The sequence below is a fragment of the Spea bombifrons genome, chromosome 1 (genome assembly GCF_027358695.1).
Source record: "Spea bombifrons isolate aSpeBom1 chromosome 1, aSpeBom1.2.pri, whole genome shotgun sequence".
Classification (NCBI taxonomy): domain Eukaryota; kingdom Metazoa; phylum Chordata; class Amphibia; order Anura; family Pelobatidae; genus Spea; species Spea bombifrons.
This window is the reverse complement of record NC_071087.1, coordinates 14090881-14116036: the sequence shown is the minus strand read 5'-3', so window position 1 is coordinate 14116036 and position 25156 is coordinate 14090881. Positions and strand designations below refer to the sequence as shown.

Genomic DNA, 25156 nt, shown 5'->3' with positions numbered 1-25156 from the left:
GGGAGGAACACCCAGTTACTCCATTTTGAGTCCTGGCAGTGGCTAGGCAACTCGTCGGTAGTACTAATACACAATATTTTTTTTCTCATTTTGTAATCAGTGATACATTTTTAAATAATACATTGAAATAAAACAGACACTGTAGAACTATTTCCATGTCATTTATTTCACAAGCTCTGAATTCATTAACTGAATCACATCTAGAATTTCATACTTAATAAGTAAAAATGTGTGTGAATACAAAGAAAAATTTGTACAAAACTGTAAAAATCAGGTTGTGATTTGGAGTTAACAGTATCAAAACCTCAGGCAAGCAGTTTTTCTTTAAGCTGAATGATTAAAACATGGCTCAATGAGTGTTATTTCGCGAAAAATGTAAAACAGTGAAAATGGGCCAAACTGTACAGTTAGGATGGGAAGTTGTAACGTTGTTTCATTCATGTTCTGAGCCGTTCTTAAAAAATACTAAATAATAATAATAAATTAAACGTGATACATTTAGCATCCTACAGTATACATAAAATTGTCCACATTTCATACATATCGGTGGCAAGATTGATCTTGTTGTTGTGTTAAATTAGTCATGAGGATCTATGGAAACTCACAGGCAAAATTCTTATAAATAACAGTAAGCCATGCACTACCTACCCACCTACCCTACAAAGCTAAATGGTGCGAATGAATTAGCCACTGGCTACAAGACAAAGTTCCTACTCTAATACGGTGATGAATACAGTTCCATGCTTTAACACGTTGGGCACCGAAGCGGTATACATTAACGCAACAAGCCACTCGCAGTCCCGGGGCTCAAAGTGTTATGGTGGCTAAACAAACATGTGAGGTAAGTAGCTCCAAGCGGTTCACCACACTGAGATCACCTCTTCCTATACGAAAAAAAGACCGTTTTTCATATGTACCAAAACATTGTGGGAGCAATAACACTGACACAGAAAGGAACGTTGTTCCAGTGATGCTTTTACTTGTATTCTTCTTTTTTTTTACATTAATTCAGATGGGTCAACCAAGACTTGTAATGTTTGAGCGACCTCCCGGTGGAGCAACAATACGATGTCCTGTGCGACGAGGGTTGGTGTCATCAATCTGGGCCCCTGCAGTGAAGTAAAACAACGGGGTCATAAGTATAATATATATATTAATATAACAAACACAAAGTAGTCCTAGATATGGTTCTGAATCCAGAAGATTTATTCAAATTAAATGTTTTAAATGTGTAAAGGTGATCTCCATTTTTTTGAAACAAAGATAAGTATTTTCCTTTAACTTAAAGTGTTGGATCTCTTTCTGGTAACAGCATTCCACCTCTTTTGGTTGCCTGCTAGTAAGTTACTTATTTTCAAAAAGAACATTCAGTAAATCCAAATAGGCAGTTAAAACTAGACATAAACAATTCTGGTCAGAACATTAAAACAATGAAAAACGTAATAAAGTGGTGTGCATGACCACTAGAGGTATGTAAGGTGGAGTACTGCAGTATGCAATGATACTTGGGCTGCAACTAACAATTATTATAAGACAAGGGGTATTTTTCAGAGAATTTGCTCTAAAAAAACCCTGATCTTGTACTTGATAAAATCGATTCAACTAATCGATAATGAAAATCATTGACATTATCGATTATTATATACAGCCCTATATGATACTTTTTATTTTATTAACATAATACTTAAAAGACAAGATTTCAAAAGTTTTCCTCTCTTCCTCAGGTATTGCTTCAGACCTGAAAAGGGGGGAAAACTATAGAAAGCGTTTCTTTATAGTTTACAAATAAGTGCAGAGACAGAGCGACAGGCACTCACACTGCCTGGTTGTTGTGAGCAGAGTTGTAGTTGGCTTCTTTTGCAGCCCAGGCAAGAATGGAAAATTGTGCCCCCCCTTTTTCCCAGAGGTTATTTTATTGACACTGCCCTTACACACCTACCCATAAACACACATATACACATACACTGCCTTTACACACATTCTGACCTTATACACACATATACACATACACTGCCCTTATACCCCTTTCTCCCCATCTCTTACCTTCCTCATCTTCCATTCTGTCCTGGGTGCATAAGGTGTGTCATTTTAGACCTCTGCTTTAGTGCTCCATCATCAATATGCGTCAGCTCTTGATGTCATATCCCGGCGCTCTGCATCAATTGCCGTTGTGTAGTGATTAGAGAGCACGGAAGACGAGGTCTGAAGCTACAGACCTCACGCTCCCTAATGCTGGGCCAGTTAGAGGGGGATTGTGATCTCCCCAACCTGCCCTGCTCATCAGGCGCCCCCGAGGAGGGCTGGTTGGAGAGATAACAATCTTATACCTGTCCCTGAAGACTGGCTCAGGGGAGGCGGCCTTTCTGCTCTCCCCCATCCCCTATATAAAGGGTATAACTTTTTGGATATTGTAGATCAGTTGTTCTTGGATTAAGAACTAATCGCAATGGACCTCAAGCAATGCAATCAAAAGAGAAAACATAACTAATAGGTGTACCTGAAAGACTGAAATTAGATTGGTGAAGGTTTCTGATCGGAGGAGCCTGGACCTTGGAAGGGGAGGATTTTGCTGAAGGTGCCGGAGTTGCATACTTTGGAGTAGCTGGAACTTCATACACAGGTCCATCATACATTCCTCGGGACACTGCTTGCAATTCTGATACCTACAAAACACGCAACTTTAAATTATTTTTTTAAGTAACGATTCGGCAGCCACATAACTGAAGGATGCATTTCAAGTTACTCATTCTCTCTAGAGGCGAATTGCTGTCCCCCCTCTTATTACTCCTATCATGCGTCCTTTTCCTGCAATCATGAATCCTGGGAACAAGAAGTGAAGATGTCTGCTGGTTTTATAACACAAATATATGCCTTATTTTAATTTGTGAATACTATTACATGATATATTTGGTGCACTGAACTCTAACACGTGGGAGCTGGGAGATTGGTAGATCCACTTTGAAACCTGAAAAAGCACGTCATGTAGTTACATTTAATAGATTTAAACATACTTCAGAGACACAATCCTCCAGAAATGCTTTGTGTGTGATGGCTGAGATCAAAGGGTTATAGAGATGTTTTCCCAGTCTGTCTGGTTCCTAAATTAGCTAATTTCATAGAGTTAATTTAATGTTTTAGAATACAAATCCAACCAAACGAGTTTCTAGAATATTTGAATCATACCTTGTTCCTTGTTTTGATTCGCTGGTAAATGTATTCTGGGAAAGGTTTTCGAGGAATGAAGCGCCCCATGCCTTGGTTGACATGCAAGTTGCCATCTTCATATACAATCTTTCCTTGGCTAATTACTACTAGTGGGGCTCCTCTACACTCCATCCCTTCAAAGATGTTGTATTCCACAGCCTGATCAGCAAAACAATATTACATTATAATTTGCGAGGCTTCCTTTTGACTTTGTTTATACATATATCAAGCAATACAGAAAATCTGCACTCATTCATACTGCTCATGGGAAATTAAATAATGACTTCTTTATAATGACCTTAAGGCTAATTTAAATAATTGTAGGCAATCATCAATATAGGAGGTATTACAGATACCATGTCTGTGTTTTATTGTATGCCTTGTTTTATCAAAAGAGTCAAAACTCCTAATCATTCATCCTCTAAATTCTGACTTATTTACTAGGAATACTCATGTCTTCTCAATAAATTACCAAAATACTTGGTTGCCTGAGTTAGCATTTGGTGACACACGCTGTGATCACTAATACATATGAGAGATACATTGTTGTCATTGTGTCAAGTGTCTTGAAAGTTACTTTCCGAATAGCCAAGAGCTTCTGATGATTGCGGGTGGGTCGACCAACTATAAATTTCATAGTTCCTCATTGCATTTAGAGTTGGCCATGGATACTCACTAGGCTTTAACACAAGTCCAACTTGACTCTACTCAATAGCTGAAATGATCAATGTTAAGGATATTGAAAGCTGGTGAGCCAAACTCACCAACCCTACCCATACTTTTCATTAACACGTGTCTGATGTACTTACGGATTTGTGACTTTTGGCAGAAATAGTCTTGACCTTGTCAGGATCCCAGATAACAACATCTGCGTCAGAGCCCACAGCAATTCGCCCTTTCCTTGGGTACAAATTAAATATTTTGGCAGCATTTGTACTGGTGACCGCAACAAATTGGTTCTCGTCCATTTTACCTGAGGCCTAAAAACATATAATTCAGTAATTATCAATTTGCAAATGTGGCACAGACCAATCTGTACAGATTAAAAGCGCTCACAATATTTAAAGGGACCCCCCCCCCATACCGTCTGTAACAGTGCAAGTGCAACACGTGAAAAATAAAATAATGGCACACACCATGCTTAAATAATTAATTAAATTGCACGCAAGCTCCCCTGTAGTATTTATTAGTAGCAAAAAATCCAATTTTGTCCATATAAAACGACATACACTAAAATGTTATCACTCACTACTATTATTTTATTATTTTTCATTTTTTTTGCACTGTTCCCAGTGAAACATGGATAGAGATCCTGTTGGGGATACCAGTAATATCATTGTAACATCACTGGGCTCCCTAACATTATTTTTTAAATGTATTTATCCTATTTTACTTTTCTTAATTATATTTCATGTATATATTTATATATTTATCTATTTATTTATTTTTATTATTATTTTTTTTCCCAACAGAGAGAAACAATTTGGTTTTGGGGCATTAAGTGGTTAAATACATAAAGGCATGTATACAGGAGGGAAGTTTACTTTAAAAGAGGGAAACTATTAGAAGTGATAAATGTTAAAATTCAGTGAGCTCCTTTCAGCATGCATTGGCTAGCTATATGGCAGTCCTGAATCAAAAATCAGACCAAGGATTAAGGTTTGTGTCTTTACAGCAGGAAAAGATGGCTGATTAGATGGGTAGAATTATTCCTATTTGTCCTCAGAGTTTATGTTTCTATGTTTCATGATCGTGCTTAGCGATTTAACATCTTACCACAGCCTTGTCCCAAACAATGGCCATCCGTTCCTCAATTCCATTGACTCCTTCTGGAATCAGAGTAAAGTTGTCCTTCCCTATAGCTTTCTGAGCAGTGCTATAAGAACAGTGACCGCTTCCTGTGACCTGTAGATCTCCACTGCAAGAAACATAGAGACATCTGTGAAACCTGGTGAATTTACTCTCCATTAACATTGTGATAGAAAGTAAGCATTCATTTTCCATGAGAAGCAACAGTCCCTTTTTTTGTGACGCATGACAATAAAGCGGTCCTAGGCTAAATTTTACTTCTTATTTCTCGGAAGGGTTTGGAAGTTTAACAGAACCAGGAATTATTTTTCTAATGCTGCATTTAAATTAAGCAGTAAGAGTTAGTGGAACATGATCCTTTCCCTGTATCTACAAATATTTTTTCAGAAATATTTGATTTAATTGGGATATTGGATTTTTAAGCATTTTATTCAAGCATTAAATTGTCTCAAATTTAGCGCACAAGCAGAATCTTTCTCCTTTACTGGACAATCTATTATTAGTCTTCAGTTTACCAGCATATTGTCTGACTGGCACTGTGCATTTTGGCCAAACATCTCCACTTTGGAATGCTCCTGACCAGCAAACTGCTGAAACCTCAGCTTTTATAGAGGTGGTCGCACTTGATGATCAATTAATCAAGGGCATTTGATTAGCAGCACCTGTCTACTACTTAGCATCTTAATTCCCAAGGAAGCAGTAAGGGTGTACTTCGTTTTTTCCACATGGCTTCTCCATTTTGGCTTCATTTTTGTTGAATAAATCCTGACATGGTGTATTTACCTCATTTTTAGACCTGCTAAGGAACAGATGACATGTTACTATGTCCTGAGATGTAAAACCATAGATTTCAAAGAGGGTGTACTATATACACACACACACACACACACATTACAAACCTGTATAATCCCCATGTGTCCTTACCATGCAAGCAGAGAGTTCAGATACTCTGGTGTTGTGGGGTCTGGGCTGAGAGGAGGAGATGTTACGAAAGCTGCAGCTTTGGCCCAGTTCTTACTCCAGTAGTGGGTACCATCTGTTCCTAAACTTGCAGTGATTGGTTCTCCAAATACTAAAGCACCTTAAGTGAGCATAAAATTACGCTTGTTAAATATTGTTCTACAACTGCAGTCATGCTGAAAAAGAACATGCGCTAAATTGTTCCAAAGAAGTCAGTGATTCCAGCGAATACGTTTAGCACATGTTGCTATTGTATAGCCTTAGAACAAAAACGCTACTTTCAATTAAAATTCACCGCTTGTCTAAGCAGATAAAAGCAAACATCCAGGCAGCCGATAGAGATCAATGGAATTGAACACTTGGGTTTAATTAAGCTGCACTAGCCATTAAAATTTGTCCCGATTCCATTGAAAAGAACTGAAATACAACATTCATATTTAAATATCTCTAATTCAACTTATTGTCATTGTTCTACATGTAAATCTGGCTTAAACATTTCTCATTACTTTTGGGAATAGAATATATTTTGTGAATTTCATTTTGCCATATTATTGATAAGAATAATAAAAACACCATTAAAAAGATTAGTAAGAATATCTTACCTTTCTTTCTGGCTTGTGCAATAACATCAGCGGAACTCTTGCTCATAACTTTTGTTACGTACACAGGGCAGTTGATGCGACTCGCTATTGTAATGGCTCGGAAGACGGCTTCTGCTTCAAGCTTTAAGAAAGAAATATAAAGAAGAAGAAGAAAATAAATTTGATGATACCATTATTCCAAAATATAATGCTATATGTTGTTAAGACACATATGCTATGACTAGTCCTAAATCGGGGGGGGGGGTTCCATGGTGAGATCTTGGGGGATGTGCACCCTTAAACACACCTTTGGTCTCATACTGTATATTATTCTACTTATTTTGGAAGTGACATGAGTTAGTCATGTTAGGATGTTATGATGCAATTTGAAGTCAACAGGTGTGCTTAATAGTTATTTCTGAAAATAAATATATTTATCTCTACTGAGCAGTAGCTTGAGCTCCTGGCGACCAGGGCAGGGTAAGAGGTCCCACCATGGGCGGATGTCACATCCATTTCTGTCTGTACAAGGAAGCAAATGGGGTACAGGAGCATTGCCAGTTATTATCCATTGGGCACATTTGTCAACCTCCGGAGGCCACCGCTGCTCTTACGGATAGTCCAGGTGTCCCAGATGTAGCCAGGAGGTGAGCTCTCATGTAACATGACCCTTAAGTAGCTGCTGTGGCTTGTAAGGAGGGAGGGTACCTGAGATCTGTTGTGTGTGTGTGTGTATATGTGTTTATATGTGTGTGTCCTCCTATGCACCACTAGGAGTCTTAATTTGTCACTGATTTGGTAAACTCTTGTTCTGTGTTTGCTGAAAAAAATTGCATTCCAAAGTGAGAACTCAGAGAACATTATCAGCGTACCTCTTCTGGTCTACTGAGAGCGTGGCCCTCGGGTCCAGTGATTCCCATCTCTAATATTCGTTTCTGTTCCTGTTCATAAGAAACAAATGTATATAATATAAGGAAGTACTGATTGGAAACACACAGATGAGCGATCTACATGTTTTTTTATTTTATACATACCTGAGCTATTAAATCACCATTTTCAGCATGGACAAGGATTACAGCACCAAGTCCCTTGAGGAAGGTGAAGATTTCATACAGCTAGGAAGATATAAAAAATATAAATATATATTAATAGATAGCAGGACATACCATTAAGAATACTCTAACTGAGGCGCTATCGGAGATTTACTATCACTGATGTGTACTTTTCATGGATAAATGACAGGATACACACTGAAGGGCAAGTAGGTTGTTCTATTTACTATGCCAGATAAATTGTTACAAATGCATTAATTAAACTTAATTGCATTAAGCCTTTATTGATTATACTAGGGCTGCAACTAACGATTATTTTAATAATCGATTAATCGGCCGATTATTTTTTCGATTAATCGATTAATCGGATAAAAAAAACAATATGCAAATTTTTCGTTTATTTAAAAGAATTTAATGAACTGGATGTTAAAAAACAACTTAAAATTTACATTAACATTCTTATTTTGTTATGATGTAATAAAAAACAATATTTTCAAAGTACAAGAACCCAAACACAATATTTATGAAACAAAATAACCCCAAACATTCTGAAAAGAGGTGGACTATTACTGTTCAAGAAACTTTGCCCCAGCACTTTGCACTTTGCACCCAGCACTTTGCACCCAGCACTTTGCACCCAGCACTTTGCACCCAGCCCTGGCACTTTGCACCCAGCACTTTGCACCCAGCACTTTGCCCCAGCCCTGGCACTTTGCATCCAGCACTTTGCACCCAGCATTCAGCACTTTGCACCAGCACTTTGCACTTTGCACCCAGCACTTTGCACCCAGCCCTGGCACTTTGCACCCAGCACTGGCACTTTGCACCCAGCACTTTGCACTGTGCCCCTGCACCCAGTCTCTAACTCTGCCCTGCACCCAGCCCTGCCCCCACATTCTGCCCTGCCCCCACACTCACACTCTGCCCTGCACCCACTCTGCCCTGCACCCACACTCACACCCTGCCCTGCATCCCCACCCCCACTCTGCCCTGCACCCAGTCTCCCACTCTGCTCTGCACCCACACTCACACCCTGCATCCCCACCCCCACTCTGCCCTGCACCCAGTCTCCTGCCCTGCACCCCCCACCCCCACTCTGCCCTGCACCCCCACTCTGCCCTGCACCCCCACCCCCACTCTGCCCTGCACCCACACTCACGAACCGCTCTGTGCGAATGGAGCCACTCGCACAGAGCGAACCGCTCTGTGCGAATGGAGCCACTCGCACAGAGCGAACCGCTCTGTGCGAATGGAGCCACTCGCACAGAGCGAACCGCTCTGTGCGAATGGAGCCACTCGCACAGAGCGAACCGCTCTGTGCGAATGGAGCCACTCGCACAGAGCGAACCGCTCTGTGCGAATGGAGCCACTCGCACAGAGCGAACCGCTCTGTGCGAATGGAGCCACTCGCACAGAGCGATTCGCTCTGTGCGAGTGGCTCTGTGCGATCCGTGCACATAGACAGAAGAATACTTACCTCCGGAACGCGTCACATCCGTCACGTAGCTTGAAGAAGGCGGAGACTGCAGAGCGTGTAGCAGAAGCGGGGAACGCTCGCGGAGGTAAGTGAAAGGAGCCGAGTGCTCCAACAACGAATTGATCACTCGATTAATCGATAACGGAAATCGTTATCGATGATTTCCGTTATCGATTATTATCGATTTTATCGATTCGTTGTTTCAGCTCTAGATTATACATCAATTCAATCAGCTTTGATGTTAAAAAGTACATATGACTAAATGAGTAGAGTATTGGGTGAGCCTGGGCTGCATGGGCTGCACGCTCTTTGATCTCTTTAAGCTGGTAAAAAGATGATGTTACAAAGGCCATGTCAAGAATACAAGGCTAGGGCAACTTTGGTCCACCTCTGGTTCCTGTTACCTCAGGTTTAATTTTTTAAAAGGAACAGTCACACTTCCCATACAATGTAAATATATTCATTCTGGTTTCTTATAAGCGTAATAATTGGAAAAAAATATATAATTGAAGTACCTGGCTGTCTGACATTTGGTATAAATCTTTGTAGGCCATGTATACCTGAAAAGAATTGACACCTGTTCCAAAGACAAGAACGGAAGTTAGGAAGAAAGTCATGTAATACTGTACTCAGACTACCCATCATTTTCCAGCTGTTAATGAGATCTTAACCATATTGTCCCTGTGTTATAACTGTGTCAATTTGGATACTAGGTTTTTTAAATTATTATTTTATTTTTGGAGTGGACCCTTTCCATGGGCCATAAATACAGATTGATGGCTTTGTTGATCTTCGCTGGATGGGGGTGCATGTATCTATTCTAACCCAATTAAGCCTGGCAAAGTAATATATGAATAATTGCTAAATTAATTGTTTTCCTCCTAACACATTTTGATAGCAGCTCCCATCGAGTTAAATGCTGGGGACTCCTGCTTTTACGTTAACATACCTTTATCTTGGACAAGAATGTCCAGCTCCTCTCGGATCCCATCGTACCAACTGGTAATGTCCACGTGAAGGGAATAGTCACAGCAGGATTTGGTGTCAGCCACTTCATGCCACTTTTCAAAAGAGGCCAAAATATTTGATCCGGGATCAGGAACAACATGGTCAACTAAGATGTAAGTTAAACAAAGAACAAAAAATAGATATTTCAACAATTAACAGCAAGGATACATGCTAAGTTTACATCATAGACCTTTGAGGTCTTAGAGATACAATCTTGTTTTATTTTTCAAGTTAGATGTAGCCAGTTTTTCATTTTCAATGTTACAATCCCGTTCCTTGGTCCTCCCGCAGCTCATAGATTCAGAATATCCTCCCAAAAACCCAGCAAGTTGCCCAGCAAGGATCCGATGAATGTTTTCAACCAAATCATACTTACTGATCATGGTGGTGCCACCAGCTACAGCTGCTTTTGTGCCTTGGTAAAAGTCATCTAGCGTTGTCATACCCAAGTAGGGCTTCTGTAGATATGTATTTACATCAATCCCACCAGGAATGACCATGCGTCCATTAGCTTCAATCGTTTTCACTCCACCAGGAACGATTAGGTTCTCTCCTATTTGTCTAGAAGATGATATTTAGATGACACAATGCACTGTGTGTTGCTGAATTAAATAATATGGCACGCATTTCTCAACAAAACATTTGTCTTTGGTTATCTAAACCAGTCCAACACTGCGGTGGAGTGTGATCAACCAACTGGAGTGGTGAAAAGAAGTATCTCAGACATTCAATGTAAACTTACTTTATAAGGCCATCTTCGAGGTAAACATCTGCATAGAAAGACTGGTCATCATTGATGATCCTTCCTCCTTTAATGAGAAGGCGATCACTCTGAAAATGTAACAAAACAAAGTTTGTGAAGTATAACTAAAAAGCACAGTATTATATATATGCCACGTATATGTCTACACTGATACAAGCTAAACCTAAAACATCTCAAAGGTCGGTTGATAAAACACTTTAAGGCGGATTGTAGTGTCTTGCTCCGCTCTGTAAGCACCATAAGGAAAATAGATATTATGATGAAAAATATATTCAGCTCCATAGAGTGCAGTCGCAGAATAGTGATGTCATACACGTGATGTTGAAAATTGGCCAGTCTTTGTGTTAATAGATGATCCTGGAGACTTAGTACTTTTTCATACATGGCATGTAAAGGGGCTTTTTCATGATGACATACGTGAAGCCAGAGTCACAATCGTTTGCCATTATTGTGTCAAAATGTAGCTTGGGCAAGGACGTTTGACATCATTTGTGATGATAAAATGTATGCAATTACTGTGTAAACTGTGTCACGTGATGCAATCGGTGCTGTGTTCTAATCTCCGAGAGGCTTCTGAGTCTTGTGAGAATTTTAGTGACAATAATAAATACATATCCCTTACAACCAAAGGGTATAGAAAGCATAGTGGGAGATCCTCTTCAAGCTCGCGGCTACTTATTCGTAAATTTGGCTCTGCAGTTTGGGAGTAGTCTAGCTGTGACTCCAGTCCAAGCACATGAATCACATTAAGTTTCACCAGTTGACAAAATACTGTAGGCAAAGTGTCTTAATCTATCGAAGCTGACGTTTCTGGAGATATAGGTGAAGGTGCAAATGCTGCCACCACAAACCTACAGAATAAGCAGGTATTCAGACCGGCGGAAGAACAAACCCAACTTGTTCATCTGAGAAGATTCATTAACTATGACCACCAGTCTATGACCGACCCGATTCTATTACATATTATGCCAGTGGAAAGTCACTCCTTCGAGATCTTGACAAGGAAACTGTTACGTATATATTTTTTACGTATATATAGAACGCAGAACGCACATGAGAGCTGATTTGAATAGAATATTAACGGATTCCTAGTCAAGATCCTGAAAAAGTGACTTTTATTTTACCACAGCCAGTATGATAACCAAAAACCGAAAACATTATATTATTCAAAAACTGGAACAGTTTTAGGAAACATTTTTTAAAAATATATTTTTAATATGAGTTTTAATAATCTAATTATAATTTTTTTGTAATAATAGTAATAGTAGTCTACTTAGTGTGTTTCATTCTGATGCCGTTAAACCGTTTTGGGGCATCCTGTAATTATCATTGAAAGCCTTGGCTAGTTTTGGGGTGGAAAATCTCAGTATAGTTATATAAACAGAGCTGGGACCGGGGCCAAATCTATAAAATTTAGCGGATTAAACAGTATTCATTGTTCACGTGTAGTTTACTAATATTCCTTATCTAATGTACCGGTTCCCCTTAGTCCGTCAGTTCTAGTTTCGTCGGACCCCTTGTATATAAATAAATAAATAAAATAAAATATAATATTAATAATAATACAGAGTATGGTATATACCAGCATAATACATGATTCTGAGTAATAATATTTTCTAATGAATAATCAGATCTGCCCAAAAGGTACAGATGTATAAGGAATAAAACAAAGGGCAGCACGCCGTACAAATGATTAAAACATGGAAATGCCAAAAATGAGGAGCATTTGGGCCGGATTAGTGCCAAAGAAACGTTGTGGCGTATTTCTGCCAGACGTTGGTTTGGAAAGCACTTTAAGTCGACATCCTAGCGGTTATTAAGCTGAGAAAAGCATTTCACTCCCTGAATCACTTTAATCACAGCTCACGGTGACAAAAATAAAGCGATAATTTATTTAAATAAGTGAATAAAATGGAGGGATAGAAGCAACTAAAATAGGACAACGGAGGGCGGTTACTATAACAGTATGAATAGAAATTAAAGTCTCGTGTCTGATGAATAAAAAAGAAGAACCTTCAGTTTTGTTTTATTTTAAACTGAAATTTGGTGATAATCATCATAAAATCACAAAACAACATCTACGTTACTTGCCATTCATTTGAGATAACGTGAGATAACGTAACGCTTGGATGTAATAAAAGGAAGTTTTACATTATTGATAGAGTGGTAGATAGATGGAACAGCCTCCCAGCAGTAGTGGTAGATGCTCATACATTGAGGGAATTTTAAAAAATGCATGCTATAGACATAAAGCTATTATGAATTTAAAGACAGGACCAAGGACTGATTAAGGTCTGCGTTTTTTTACATCAGGAAACAAATGGGCAGACAACACGTTCCGAATGGGTCTAAGTCAAAAGCTCCAGGGAATGCGTTAGTTAAATCCGTTGCAGCCCTATTTAGCCGGAACATGTGTGCCTTCATCTTTGCAGCAGATTAACTCTGTTTTTCCAGACATGTAAGCAACGGCCAACACGCTCTAAATGGAGATCTTCCTGTCTTCTTATAAAAGCAGATTTATGATTTCAATTATTGTTTATTTAAATATTAAATAGAGCCGGGATTTTGAAGACCAATATAGGGGAATGGAGTAAAAATGGCACGTACTTATTATTTAATTACACTTATTTTAAAGCTTAAGTGAAACCCTGATAAAATACCGTATTGCTGCCGATAGCCATGGACCGCTATTCACTATAAGCCCCTCACATGACCACTCATGCATTTCAGATGCAGCACTGCATGTGTGCTTGCATTTAGCTTAAATGCATTATTTGCTGCAATTGACTATTCACACAATATATATATATATATATATATATATATATATATATATATATACCGGTATATATATATATATATATATATATATATATATATATATGAGATACTATGAGAGGGAACTGTTACTATGAGAAGTCCTATATGAAATAAAAAGAGATTACTGCATTTATGGCGATGCTATGGCAACATCATTTTTAAACCTCATTTAGGTTTATGGACCATGTGATCGAGCAGAAGGGAACCCAATCTGGCCAGACAGGATTAGCTGGGTCCTAAGGAATTCACAGAAGCATTTAAAGTAGGGATGAAATACTGCGGATTCTGCTAATAGTTTTTTGGGTTTTTTTGCCAAGGTTTAGTGTACTGTATACAGTATATCGTTTAACTGTTTGTGTGCCAATGAGAAGCCAAGGAATATTCCTATCTTGGGTATCTCTGTTTGTCTAATTTAGAGTGGGACCATTTAATGGTTTCATCTTTTTCAAGAAAAAAATTAACCACAGTGGTCTCCAACTCAATGCACATCCCTATTATTATTCATATCATTATAATTGAGGAGTTCTCCAGCCCCTTTTAAATTTGCTGTTCATTGAAACATCAGTGGGGAAAAGGTAAATATATAATTTTGCAATTAATGGGTATTTAACCGCTTCAGTACCAAAGGGGAGCAAAAAACACAGTATACGGTTTATAAAAATGTATTTTTTTCCCAAAGACCAATTCTGTATCCGGCTACCTGCTCTCTAATGTGCTTTTCCTATGGCATCCAAACAAAACATCAATAGGCAGTTAATATCTGTCTGTGATTGTTTTATCTGCTTGTCTGTCATAGTAAATTAATCTTTGAGAGGCAGGGATGCCGGGAAGTTGGTGCGATGTAACGTATAAGAGATTGTCTGTGCATTTCCATTTCAAAAGGGGGTATTAAATCCATTGTCCCAATTTCCCTGTGATTCCTTCTTCAATGTCTTCCTATGGCTTGATTCTAATAATAGATCAGGGGGTGTTGTCTCTATCATGGCGCCTGGTGCTCTTTGAATAAGAGGCATCATGTAAGAAGATGATTTTAAACACAAGTGTTATTAACAATAGTAATGCATGGATTGGAACATTGTATCAAACAAAGAGATCATAACATTCCATTCTAAGTAAACAATGAGTTTCATTCTTACACTTAAAATTTGGTAAGCTCAATTGAAATATCAGTCCATCCTTTAATATGTGAGTTCATATAAGCTTGTTTATCACTCTGGAAAACACAGGGTTAAAATGCAGACAATTGCAGACAACAGAGGTGGCTGACAAGTAGATTCCCCTAATCGATCATTGGGCTTGTAAATAAGGAAAGCAAATCCTCCAGATCTCATCAGATACAATCCCTACTGCCCCAGTAAGAGTAATAATGTAGCTGGGTCTGCCAGTGTGTGCAGCACATCTGCCCAAACATGTTACCCCTTTCGTACAGACAAAGAGGGCAGTTTGTTCTTCTGATCTAAGGGAAGAGGAGATTACTGTAGGGCATGGCAGGCAGGAGACACAACAGTGTGTTACAGAAAGCACAACACCTCCCTGTCCTCAGACACAGGCAATAACTATCACTTTCCTATCTGTCACCCCTAATAACCCACCCACCCCTCACTGGGGTGACAGCACCTAGGCGCTGTGACTTGCCCCATCCTGCGCTGTCCACCAATACTCATTGACTATAACAAAGGACAGGGACGTGGTGCTGAAATCCCACTGCTTACCCCATCTGCCTCTTACCGTGATGTGAGGGATGCTCTTCTTCCCTTGGTAAGACATGATTATTCTTGCACCAACAAAGAAATCAGGAGTAAAAAATAAAGGGAAATTGTCTTTTTTTAGTACAGAAATAAAGGGTTATTAAAAAATATCTGCCACCTATTCGGCTGCAGTGAAGCAGGGAAGAGCCTCCCCTAGAGATTGCTTAGAGCTCCTCCTAGCGGTCACAGCGCGTCATTACAGCACTGCCTGCCTTCACCAGCCTATGCTCAGCCTATGCTCAGCCCAGGAGCTCATCATCATGCATCATGCCACAAACAGGCAGCCCATGTGAACATGCAGGAGAAATGGGCAGGATCCTCCTCTCTGATACCCAAAGACCCCATTAAGAGATGTGAATGGCCATATCTAACAGACTACTAGGACAATGGCAAAGTACTGGGAGTGACATTGTTTCATACACAGCTGATCAGTGCAGAGCCAAAGGGAAGCATGTGTTTTCTATGTAGGTCATGGGTATTTTATTGTTTCCTTTCTCTTTCACCCCTCCTCCACTCCTGTCTCAGAGGTTTAGCAGCACATCCCTTAGTTATAGTCTGGCCTTCAATAATGGCTTATCAAAACTCCTTATTGTGAAGGCATTTGAAAACCAGGTTACAGCTAATACAGTAAAATGACATTTAAAAAAAAATAAAATAAAATAAAAAAACAATAAAATACCATCAGCTATCAGACTACCACTAAACAGCTAAATGTCCTGTGCTATAAAAAAAAAAAACAATTACACCACAATAATAAATATTACTTATTACAATAAACCCGCTGTGTGTATGCGGACATTTGTAAAATATTGTAATATATTTAACGGGAACTGTGTAAAATGTATAAAACAATAAATACATAACTGAATACATTTTTAAAACAAATACATAACTGTAAAACGTATAAAACAATTGATACATAATTGTGTAAAACATATTAAACTATCTTTATAAAAAGTGAGAACATGTTTTTTTTTTAAGATATTCAATTATATGTAGTGATATAAGATATGTCTAAGTCAGTCCATACAGGTGGAAAGATCTATTACTATTATTATTATTATTATTTATTGTTTTATATAGCGCCACCATATTCTGCAGCGCTGTACAATGGGTAAAGAGGACATATAAAGTAGTGTATATTAACATAACACATAACCTTGGCAAAAAAAAACTATTAACATAACATTTGATCGATCTATCTATCTATCTATCTATCTAGTTAAGAGGCAATAGTATAAATGGTTCCTGGAATTATTCGGTGTTTCTATATCTAAAATATATCTCTTTATGCACTTTAACTCACAAGATACACTGTGTAATTTTTTTCTTAAAAGATCCAATATGTCACATTCTAAAAATAGCACATTGTTTTTTAAATAAGAAAGTTGATTAAGAAAAGGATATTGTGAGCTCAACAAGCAAAAAGAAGTTGATTCCATGTGCAGCCAAGTTGCATATAATCTAGCATAGAACAAATTTTAGTTATGATTAAACCTAATTATTTCTGAATAAGCACGTTTTCTACATGTGCATCATGGATATGAGTGACTAAACCAGAAAGAAATCAAATGCAGTCTCATTACCTGGAACCTCTTTATAGATTGTAAGCTCATAAGGACAGTGGTGTCTTCTCCTTCTGTAGGTAGGGGTAGGTCTTAACCAGGGCCAGACTAGCGAAGACAATGGCCAGCGTCCATCTGATGTCATCTATTTTTATGCCCACAAAGCACGCGGCCAGGTATATCCAGCGGATGGCTACACACACAACAAACTGCATGGCGCTATCAACTGGTGGCCCAAATGGCAAGTCCATGCCTCATTTTAACATTATTCTCCTTCTTAATTGTCTTAATCCATATTATTGTTAAGGTTATAGAATTGTATAAGTGTCTTAATGTTGTTGGTAATTTTGTTGTTACAGAACCTCCTGGTGCACTATAAATGAAATGTAATGTTGTGTAATAATGTTGCTTTCGCTATGTGAGTAACGCAGGACATACTGACAGTTTTTTGCTTTTACGTCAACATTTAGTAAACACTGGGATTATCTATAAATCTATAAAGTACTCCTAATACCATAGCAACCAATGGTATGTTCTTGATGAGTTCACCATTCCACTGGTTGCTATAGTGATAATAGTACTTTTCAAACATTGCGGCAAAATCACCTTTCTATGCATAACTTACATACCATAAAATGTCCGTGTCCAGAGTTCTACCACAAGGCTTAAAGGGTGCAGACATATATTAGTTAAATATTATAGTTTTCATTAGAATTAATATATAACCGAAAGTATGTGGACACCTGACCATCACACATATAGGAGCTTGTTGGAAAAGCCATGGATATTAAAATGTATCCCCCTTATGGCTGTAACATCTACTCTCTGGGAAGGCCTTCCACAAGATTTTGGGGTGTTTCTGTGGGAATTTTGCCCATTAATCCAGTAGAGCGTTTGTGAGGTCAGGCACTGATGTTGGACAAGAAGGCCTGTCTCGCAATTTCCGTTCCAGTTCATCCCAAAGGTGTTGAGGTGAGGGCTCTGTGCGGTTGGTCAAGTTCTTTCACACCAAACTCATCCAAAACAGTTTTAATGGAGCTTGCTTTGTGCACTGGGGCGCAGTCATGCTGGAATAAAAAGGGCCTTCTTCAAACTCTTCCCACAAAGTTAAAAGCATAGCATTGTCCAAAATGTCTTTGTATGGAGTAGCATTAACATTAGATGGAGCTAAGGGCCTGAAAAAAACAGCCCCAGGCCACTATCCCTCTTTCACCAAACGTTACAGTAGGTATCAGATTTGTCCATCAGTGGTGGGGCAGTAGCATTGTGCTTTCTCCACTCCAGCTGACGCTTGGCATTGCACATTGTGATCTTTGGCTTGAGTGTAGATGATCATCCATGGAAACCCATTTCATGAAGCCCCTGACACAGAGTGCTATAGAGGACCGGCAATGTTTATTAACTTTAGCACTCAGCGGCCCTGCTCTGTGAGTGTACGTGGCCGAGTTGTTGCTACTCCTAGATGGCCCAGGGCAGGCTTGTGTCCGACGCATTCCACTGTTTGTCTATGGAGATGGCTGCCTATGTGCTTCACTTTTATACACCTGTTAGTAATGAGTGTGACTGAAATATCTACATTCAATAATTAGGAGGAGTGTCCACATAATTTTGGTCGCATAGTATACATACAATTTGCTCAGGACATGTGGGAGTTGCAGTGAGATAAAACATGGCCTCTCACTGCATTCATGCATTATGACGAACCTGTTTCTTCCGTCAGAAGGCATGAGTTGCCCCTTATAATGATGCATAGTTATGCAGCGCGAGGAAATGTTTAGTCTAAGCAGAGAGCCAACATATCTGAAAGGTGCTAATTACGGAAGTTTGTATGGATCATGTCCTGAGAGTTATTGTATACGGTCCGAAAAATCCCATCAGTCTCCAAGAATGGAGAATCACAGTTCAGTTTAGAAAGCAGAACGAGCCCAGCCTCTTATTCTGTGACCAACACTAATACCGCTTGTATTTCTTCACTCCCAAAAGAGGGGCAGCGGTGGGATCACAGTAAATGTTATTTTGTGATCCAATTTATTCAAATCCATTCAGGGGAATTAGATTGAATGGTAACTGCCGCTATCCACACATTTTACACAACTACTTTAATTTGTTAACCCTTTGAGTGCCGGCGGTTCCTCTCGCAGCTGAGACTAGGAAGCATTAGAAGGTAAACTCCCAGCAGATGCTTCGTAGCGCTCCCATAGACATGAATAAAGCAGCCAACCACATGTATGCTTGCAAAACATCAGTGTTTAAAAAAAGCTCTATGAAAAAGTATTTGCCTCATCCCAATTTCTTCTTTTGTTTTTGCTTATTTGTCACATTTACATATTTTGGATCATCCGACTAATTTTAATATAGGACAAAGACAACGTGAGTCAACATAAAATGCAGCTTTTGATCTACTGAAGGTAAAGAGTTGATCAAACGTTTGCAATCACTGAGTCTTTTACATCGCTGTGGAGGAATTTTGACCGACCCTTCTTGGCAGAATGGTTTTAATTCAGCCACATTGGAGGGTTTTGGAGAATGAACTGCCTTGTTCTGTCTGGTTATCTTTGTCTTTTCTTAAAATGAGTTGGATCCTCTGAAAGTTTTAAGCGTGACAAATACGTAAAAGTGTGGGGGGGGTATACTTTTTCATCACACTGTTAATGCTATTAGCTCCTGTTACTGCCATTAACTTCAATTGTAGTTATACTGAGCATGTGCAAGAAGCATATTGAGGTATGCTCCCTGCTTTCAGTAGAGCCTGCTGGGGGCGGAGTTAAATTGGAAAGAAGTCCAAGAAGAATCGGGTATGCATTTAACATGAGAATAGGACTGGGGAACTGGAGAAATAACTTAATGGAGACGGATCATATAGTAAATGCACTACACGGGAAGTTATGATCACTGCTCCCACGCCGTACGAATAAAACCCCCACTTATTTTTGTAGCTCTCTTGATTCCAGTTTTGAACACAGTTATAATTATCATAATTATTTTGCAAATAAAAGAGGCTACCGAGCAGATATAATAATACATGAGCAGTCATTTTATAAAACCCCCTCTTCGGAACTAATAGCTCTCCATCCCAAAAATTTGTAAAAGTGACCGAAACCTATAGACCTTCTAAAACATACAGCTAGAATGTATGTCCAATTCAGGCATAACCACTTATACTAGACAAAATCACAGTACATGGACTTTTCATAATCAACACATCTGCCAAGGTTTCAAAGCAAATTTTTAATATCAATTTATGCACAGCCTGTAGAAAAGTGAACTTTTGGGGGCTTCAGTGGTTGGCTTACAGCTCCACTCACTGAATCATGCAGTGTGAGGTGCCACTCATAGTGGTCTCATGATCCCCCCAGAGCATGTGCCTTCAGACTACAGTAATCGGAAATTAAACTGGTTTAAAGGCAACTAAACAAGAACGCACCTGAAGAGACTCAGGGGAGTATACTTCAGCCCCAAAGTCTACATTCAAGGTGGTTAGCTACCATACTCAGGACCTCAGCCCCCTCCGCCATGTTAATTGAGGCAGTGGCAACTTAGGGGCCACCTGACCAAATAGGATCCCCGTATGCCCAAATGAATGAACATTGGCACTGCAGGTATGAACCCTTTCTTATATCTGCTACAAAACCTCAATCTTAGCTTATACTTGACCAAGTGCCATCCACAGTTGAATGGGGAGAAGGATTAGACAGTGCCGGCACTTGATATCAGAAACATGTACAATATGTTAAATGGGTGACCTTCTGTTTTTATTGAATACATGTGGACACACTCACGTGACATGGCTGATTATCAGACATAATGCCAGGTCGACAACCTGCTTCTCTTTATAATCAACGAGGTTCATAAGAGGGCATCTGACGAGGAGCATCGCTGCCCTTCCATGCAGTCTAGAAATCTGCGGATGCTCCGCATGTATCACTGTGGATGTGATGCAGGACTGGACTGGGCACCACGAGGAGGTCTTGGCACTTTAAGTTGGGTGGCCGCCAATAATGTAAGCGTGGCCGACAGCTGGATATAATTGAAAATGTCTTTAAGCCCACGCACCATGTTGCCAGGCATATCCAGCCGGTGCCGCACACAACAGCACCGAATCTGCCAATAGAGCGGCATATCAGGAGAGTATGGTACCATATTGGCAAGTGGCCCACTAGGTATTTCCTCTTATGCCAGATGGCCAGTCCGAGCCTGATGGGATGTCAAGTAGGAAACCTAAAGCTACACAACGCAGAGTGGAAGCCCAAAATGGGGTGAACTGGCATACTTCGTTTTACCCCTGCCCACGCTAGCATTATTATTTATTGATGTATATAGCACCGTGCAAGCTTGAGAACGGAGCCGGCAGATGTTCTTTTGCTCAAAACCCAACACAGAATCCATGAAAGTCGTGCATGATCATAATAATTAAAGGAAAGCTGCTTCCTGGTTCGCAGCTGTTGATTGGTGATATAAGAAGATGTATTGACTATACCAACCCAAGGACCTCTTACTCCGTTGTGTATTTTGATGATGTCATATCATATATCTGTAAGCTTCCTGGCCAGAAACAAAGAGAGGTATTTACATACAAAGTAACAAATCCTTTAGCTGAACAGCCTTTATTCCATCCATAAATAAAATATGTGGTACTTCGCCTTAAAGGGGAACCACCAAATGTTTTATGCTCTGTTATCTTGGCCTAATCTACCAGATAAACACCCTGACTCGTAATGACACTGCATGCAGCAACAATAGAATGCCTCTGTGTTAATCACTCAGGTGGACTTTGACTACTAAAGGTCAATGGAGCAACTGACTTCATAAGCATTGTCATAAAGAATGAGCTCAGTGTGGTGATTGAGCAGGAAAGTCACCCAAAATATCACATGACCGACAACAATGGCCGCCTCCAGGTCTGCAGATAAAGGAAGTTTATAGGAGCAAAATGAACCAAAATCAGGGTTTTGTCAAAGCCAACCCACAGTACTGTATACAGGACTATATTTATTCTACGAGAAAAAATATTCTTTAAGTGGGACTGCCTCTTCAAAATGCAGCACTGTGGCTGATCACAGCGCATCGTATGTACATCTCAGTAAAATAATAGCAGGTATTATTCAGCAGCTAAATTGCAGTGCAGCTTCGTGTCAAACCGGCGCATGCTCTCCATTAATGTCAGATTGCCGGAACGCAGAAAACTGCCATCCATCCCAAAACTGGCAGTGCCAATAATATGCAAAAGTGAATGCGGTGGGACAGAAGGCAAGCCGAAGGCCTCGCAACATTTCTCACCGCTCCTCTTTGTTACACACATCTACCCCGGCAAAGTACCCTTTTCACCCTTTCACTGCCAAGAGCAATGTAGTAGTAGTGCAAAAATATTTCATCGCAGGAAAGAATCTTATTATTATTTTGATTAACCCTTTGAACACCAGGGTGGTCTTCAACCCACTAAAGACCACTTAGATGTTCAAAGGGGCTAACCCATGCCATAGTTCATGGCATTTTCATTCTTTGGAAATACTGTTTTCTAATACTGCCGGATTCATTCCCATTTAACTCATTAAAACCTAGGTTAGGGCTGGGCTGTTTAACCCTCCGGCTGCCAGGGGCACCGCATTGCCTATTAAGCAGCTGTAGTGAAAAGATTGTAGGGGTCTGGGTGGCCAGGCCTGACCTGCTATAAAGTGAATCATTGTATAATGAATATCTCCTGCAGATACATTTATTACCATCCACATAAATCTCCGCATTATTCTATTATCTAGAACTTGGCTTTACTGCAGTGATAATCCATGCATTGTATTAGCGGATGAATGAAATATTCTGTTTTATTTTATCATTCTGCTGCGTAGCAATAATTACACATGACCCTTCAGCAGGTTACAATCTCGCTTGGCTTCGATGTGACATTTGATTGCAAGCTCTTGAGACCATCACTCATTTTGTCTGCTAATAAAACTGACAGCAGTGTGAGCAGACAATAAGACTGATCAATGACATGTAATAAGAGGCAGAGGGCTTGTAATGTAATGCTTTTTGGTTGGAAAACAGCCAGAATCACCACAATTAATCAGTCATTTCTCCAAACAGATGCCTGCAAAGCCTATACTTAAACCTCTCTGCAGTGCTGGGCACAGGGTTATTAGTATCTTCTGGTATGGGCCTCCCTATTAATGCACTACAACCCCTATCATCCAGATGGCTTAGAGTGATGGTAGTGGTGGCCTGATTTATATGGGTGGGTAGAGCTATCAGCCCACAGACAGAGCTGGTGGTCCCAGCTTGTTACCCCATCCCCCCACCCCCTTGCCTCTCCCTGCTCTGTCACTGTACCTTGCCATTGTCCTGCCCCTGCAGCAGATCCTTCCCTCCGGGGTATTTAATCTCAATCCCGGGGGGTCTGTCATCCCTGTCTCCCGGGGAGCTGACGGCAGAGCCGGAGATCTCGCTCACATCGCTGGCTGTCTCGCTGAAATTATCCCCATCCAAGTCCGGCCTGCTGCTGCTCCTGGGGGTGCGGGTCCCTTTCTTGCCCACGCTGTAGGCATCAAAATCAATGGTCTTGTTTTCATAAGCCCCCTCCACAGAGGCAAACATCCCCCCATACTTGACTCTGGGGGTCTGAGCGGTGGTCCCGGGTCTGGCCAGATACACCGGCAGGTCATCCTCCTTGTTCCAGTTCCTTTTTCTCTCCGCTGCCATGCTGGGTGCCCCCTACACCTGCCTACCGGAGGGGCAGATAGATCATATACAATGCAGCAGAGCGAGGAGGGGGCAATAGAGTCCTATTGTTACAGGCACGATCCGGCGATCTACAATCTATACGGGAGGCTGGGGGGAGATGGAGAGGGAGGAGAGCTCTGCACATGGAGCTGGGAGCTGCTCAGCGCTGCCTCTCTACACTGACGATGTCTCAGGGCTAAGGAGAGGCAGCAGCAGCCACTCACTCAGGGCTCTAGGGGGACACCTCCAGGAGGAAAGTGACTGCTTCCACCCCCCACCACAGGGACACTGACAGAGACACCCCCCCCTCCCTCTGCCAGGGGTCAGCTGATACAGAGCAGGTCACTGATTGTGCCAAGTATATATCTATATATACATACATATACACACATATATATACACATATATATACACACCTACAGATATACCTGGCTCCATATGTAAATGCACACATATGAACCTGCATTGCAGGGCTTTGATATCAGAATGCACAGTGGTGATGCAGTCTTGTGCTAACAGTGTCCAGACTGATACATGATTCACTACCTGTTATTTCCTGATTAACTATAATGGTGAGAAATACATCAATAAATAATAATATGCAAAGATGATTTACTGTGTGTCACTGCAGGAGTTTACTTTTAGAGACCTGAACCATATCATTGTAACATTGAGTTAATTACATGTTGTTATGCTAATAAATGTTAAATAAAATAAATAATCTACATCGATGGATTATCTGTCTGTCTGTCTATCTATCTGTTTGCACATTACATTTATTTATATCGCACCAGCAGATTCTGTAGCGCTGTTACAATCAGCGGAATGATTTAAAATCATACACAATAACAAACTGGTACAAAAGGAGAAGCGGTGCCCTGATCCCGTGAGCTTACAATCTAGTCGGTGGTTGCTGGGGAAGTGAAACAGTAGGAGATTGTAGATAACAGATCTATTAAAATCTATAAATTAATATTAAGCTTTCATTTATTTTTGTTTCCTCCAATTCCTTTAGTTTTTTCTGGCAGGGAACAGGTTAATGTAGAGCCCTGCTGTATAAGGGGGTTAAATATTTGAGTAGCCTCTTGATCTGCAGTATGCTGCAGTGTTCATTCATAAAAGCACGTTTGTCTAACTAACTCCAAGCTGCAGGCAGGATTTGGGACCCATATCTGACACGCTATCCTTTACTTGCTGGAGTGAAGTGCACTTTTGAGGCAGAGAACACAGGCATGACATGGGTTAAACCCCAGCTGTGAATGGTACTAGAATAAATAAGAACTGTCAGAAAACAGAGAGTCTGCCTCGCTCCACCAGCTCGGCTCAGCTATCTGCTAAACATGGGGTATTAGTGATCTACCATATCTCACGCCTGGAGTAAGCAGCATGTCGTGGCATCAAAAATGATTAACGGGGCTCTATCTTAAACTGTCATTCTGCAGTCCTCGAGTTAAATCG

At 40.1% G+C, this 25156-nt stretch overlaps 1 protein-coding gene across 2 annotated transcripts; it reads right to left on the bottom strand.

The window, feature by feature from the left end:
- Positions 1-145: 145 nt before the first annotated feature.
- On the bottom strand, positions 146-23885 carry CRMP1 (collapsin response mediator protein 1). Of its 2 annotated transcripts, none has more exons than XM_053458265.1 (14): positions 23309-23885; positions 10834-10922; positions 10468-10652; positions 10033-10197; positions 9599-9660; positions 7589-7669; positions 7427-7495; positions 6576-6696; positions 5938-6094; positions 4981-5122; positions 4014-4184; positions 3184-3363; positions 2498-2663; positions 146-1109 (listed from the first exon to the last, which is right to left on the bottom strand). In XM_053458265.1, the coding sequence occupies exons 1-14, from the start codon at positions 23675-23677 to the stop codon at positions 1018-1020; spliced, it is 2049 nt and encodes a 682-aa protein (XP_053314240.1). In that variant the 5' UTR covers positions 23678-23885; the 3' UTR covers positions 146-1017. The 2 variants fall into 2 exon arrangements, with proteins under 2 accessions (XP_053314240.1, XP_053314241.1); XM_053458266.1 differs by lacking the exon at positions 23309-23885 and adding an exon at positions 15403-15559.
- Positions 23886-25156: the final 1271 nt, after the last annotated feature.

What these genes read in the sequence shown, in the direction of transcription:
- CRMP1 (XM_053458265.1), bottom strand. Translation starts at nt 23,677, where the DNA reads ATGGCAGCGGAGAGAAAAAGGAACTGGAACAAGGAGGATGACCTGCCG. An exon ending in TGGTGGCACCACCATGATCA is followed by an intron (nt 10,198 to 10,467) that starts GTAAGTATGATT and finishes CTTACATCTTAG; the next exon opens with TTGACCATGTTGTTCCTGAT. An exon ending in ACCAAATGTCAGACAGCCAG is followed by an intron (nt 7,670 to 9,598) that starts GTACTTCAATTA and finishes ATATCTTCCTAG; the next exon opens with CTGTATGAAATCTTCACCTT.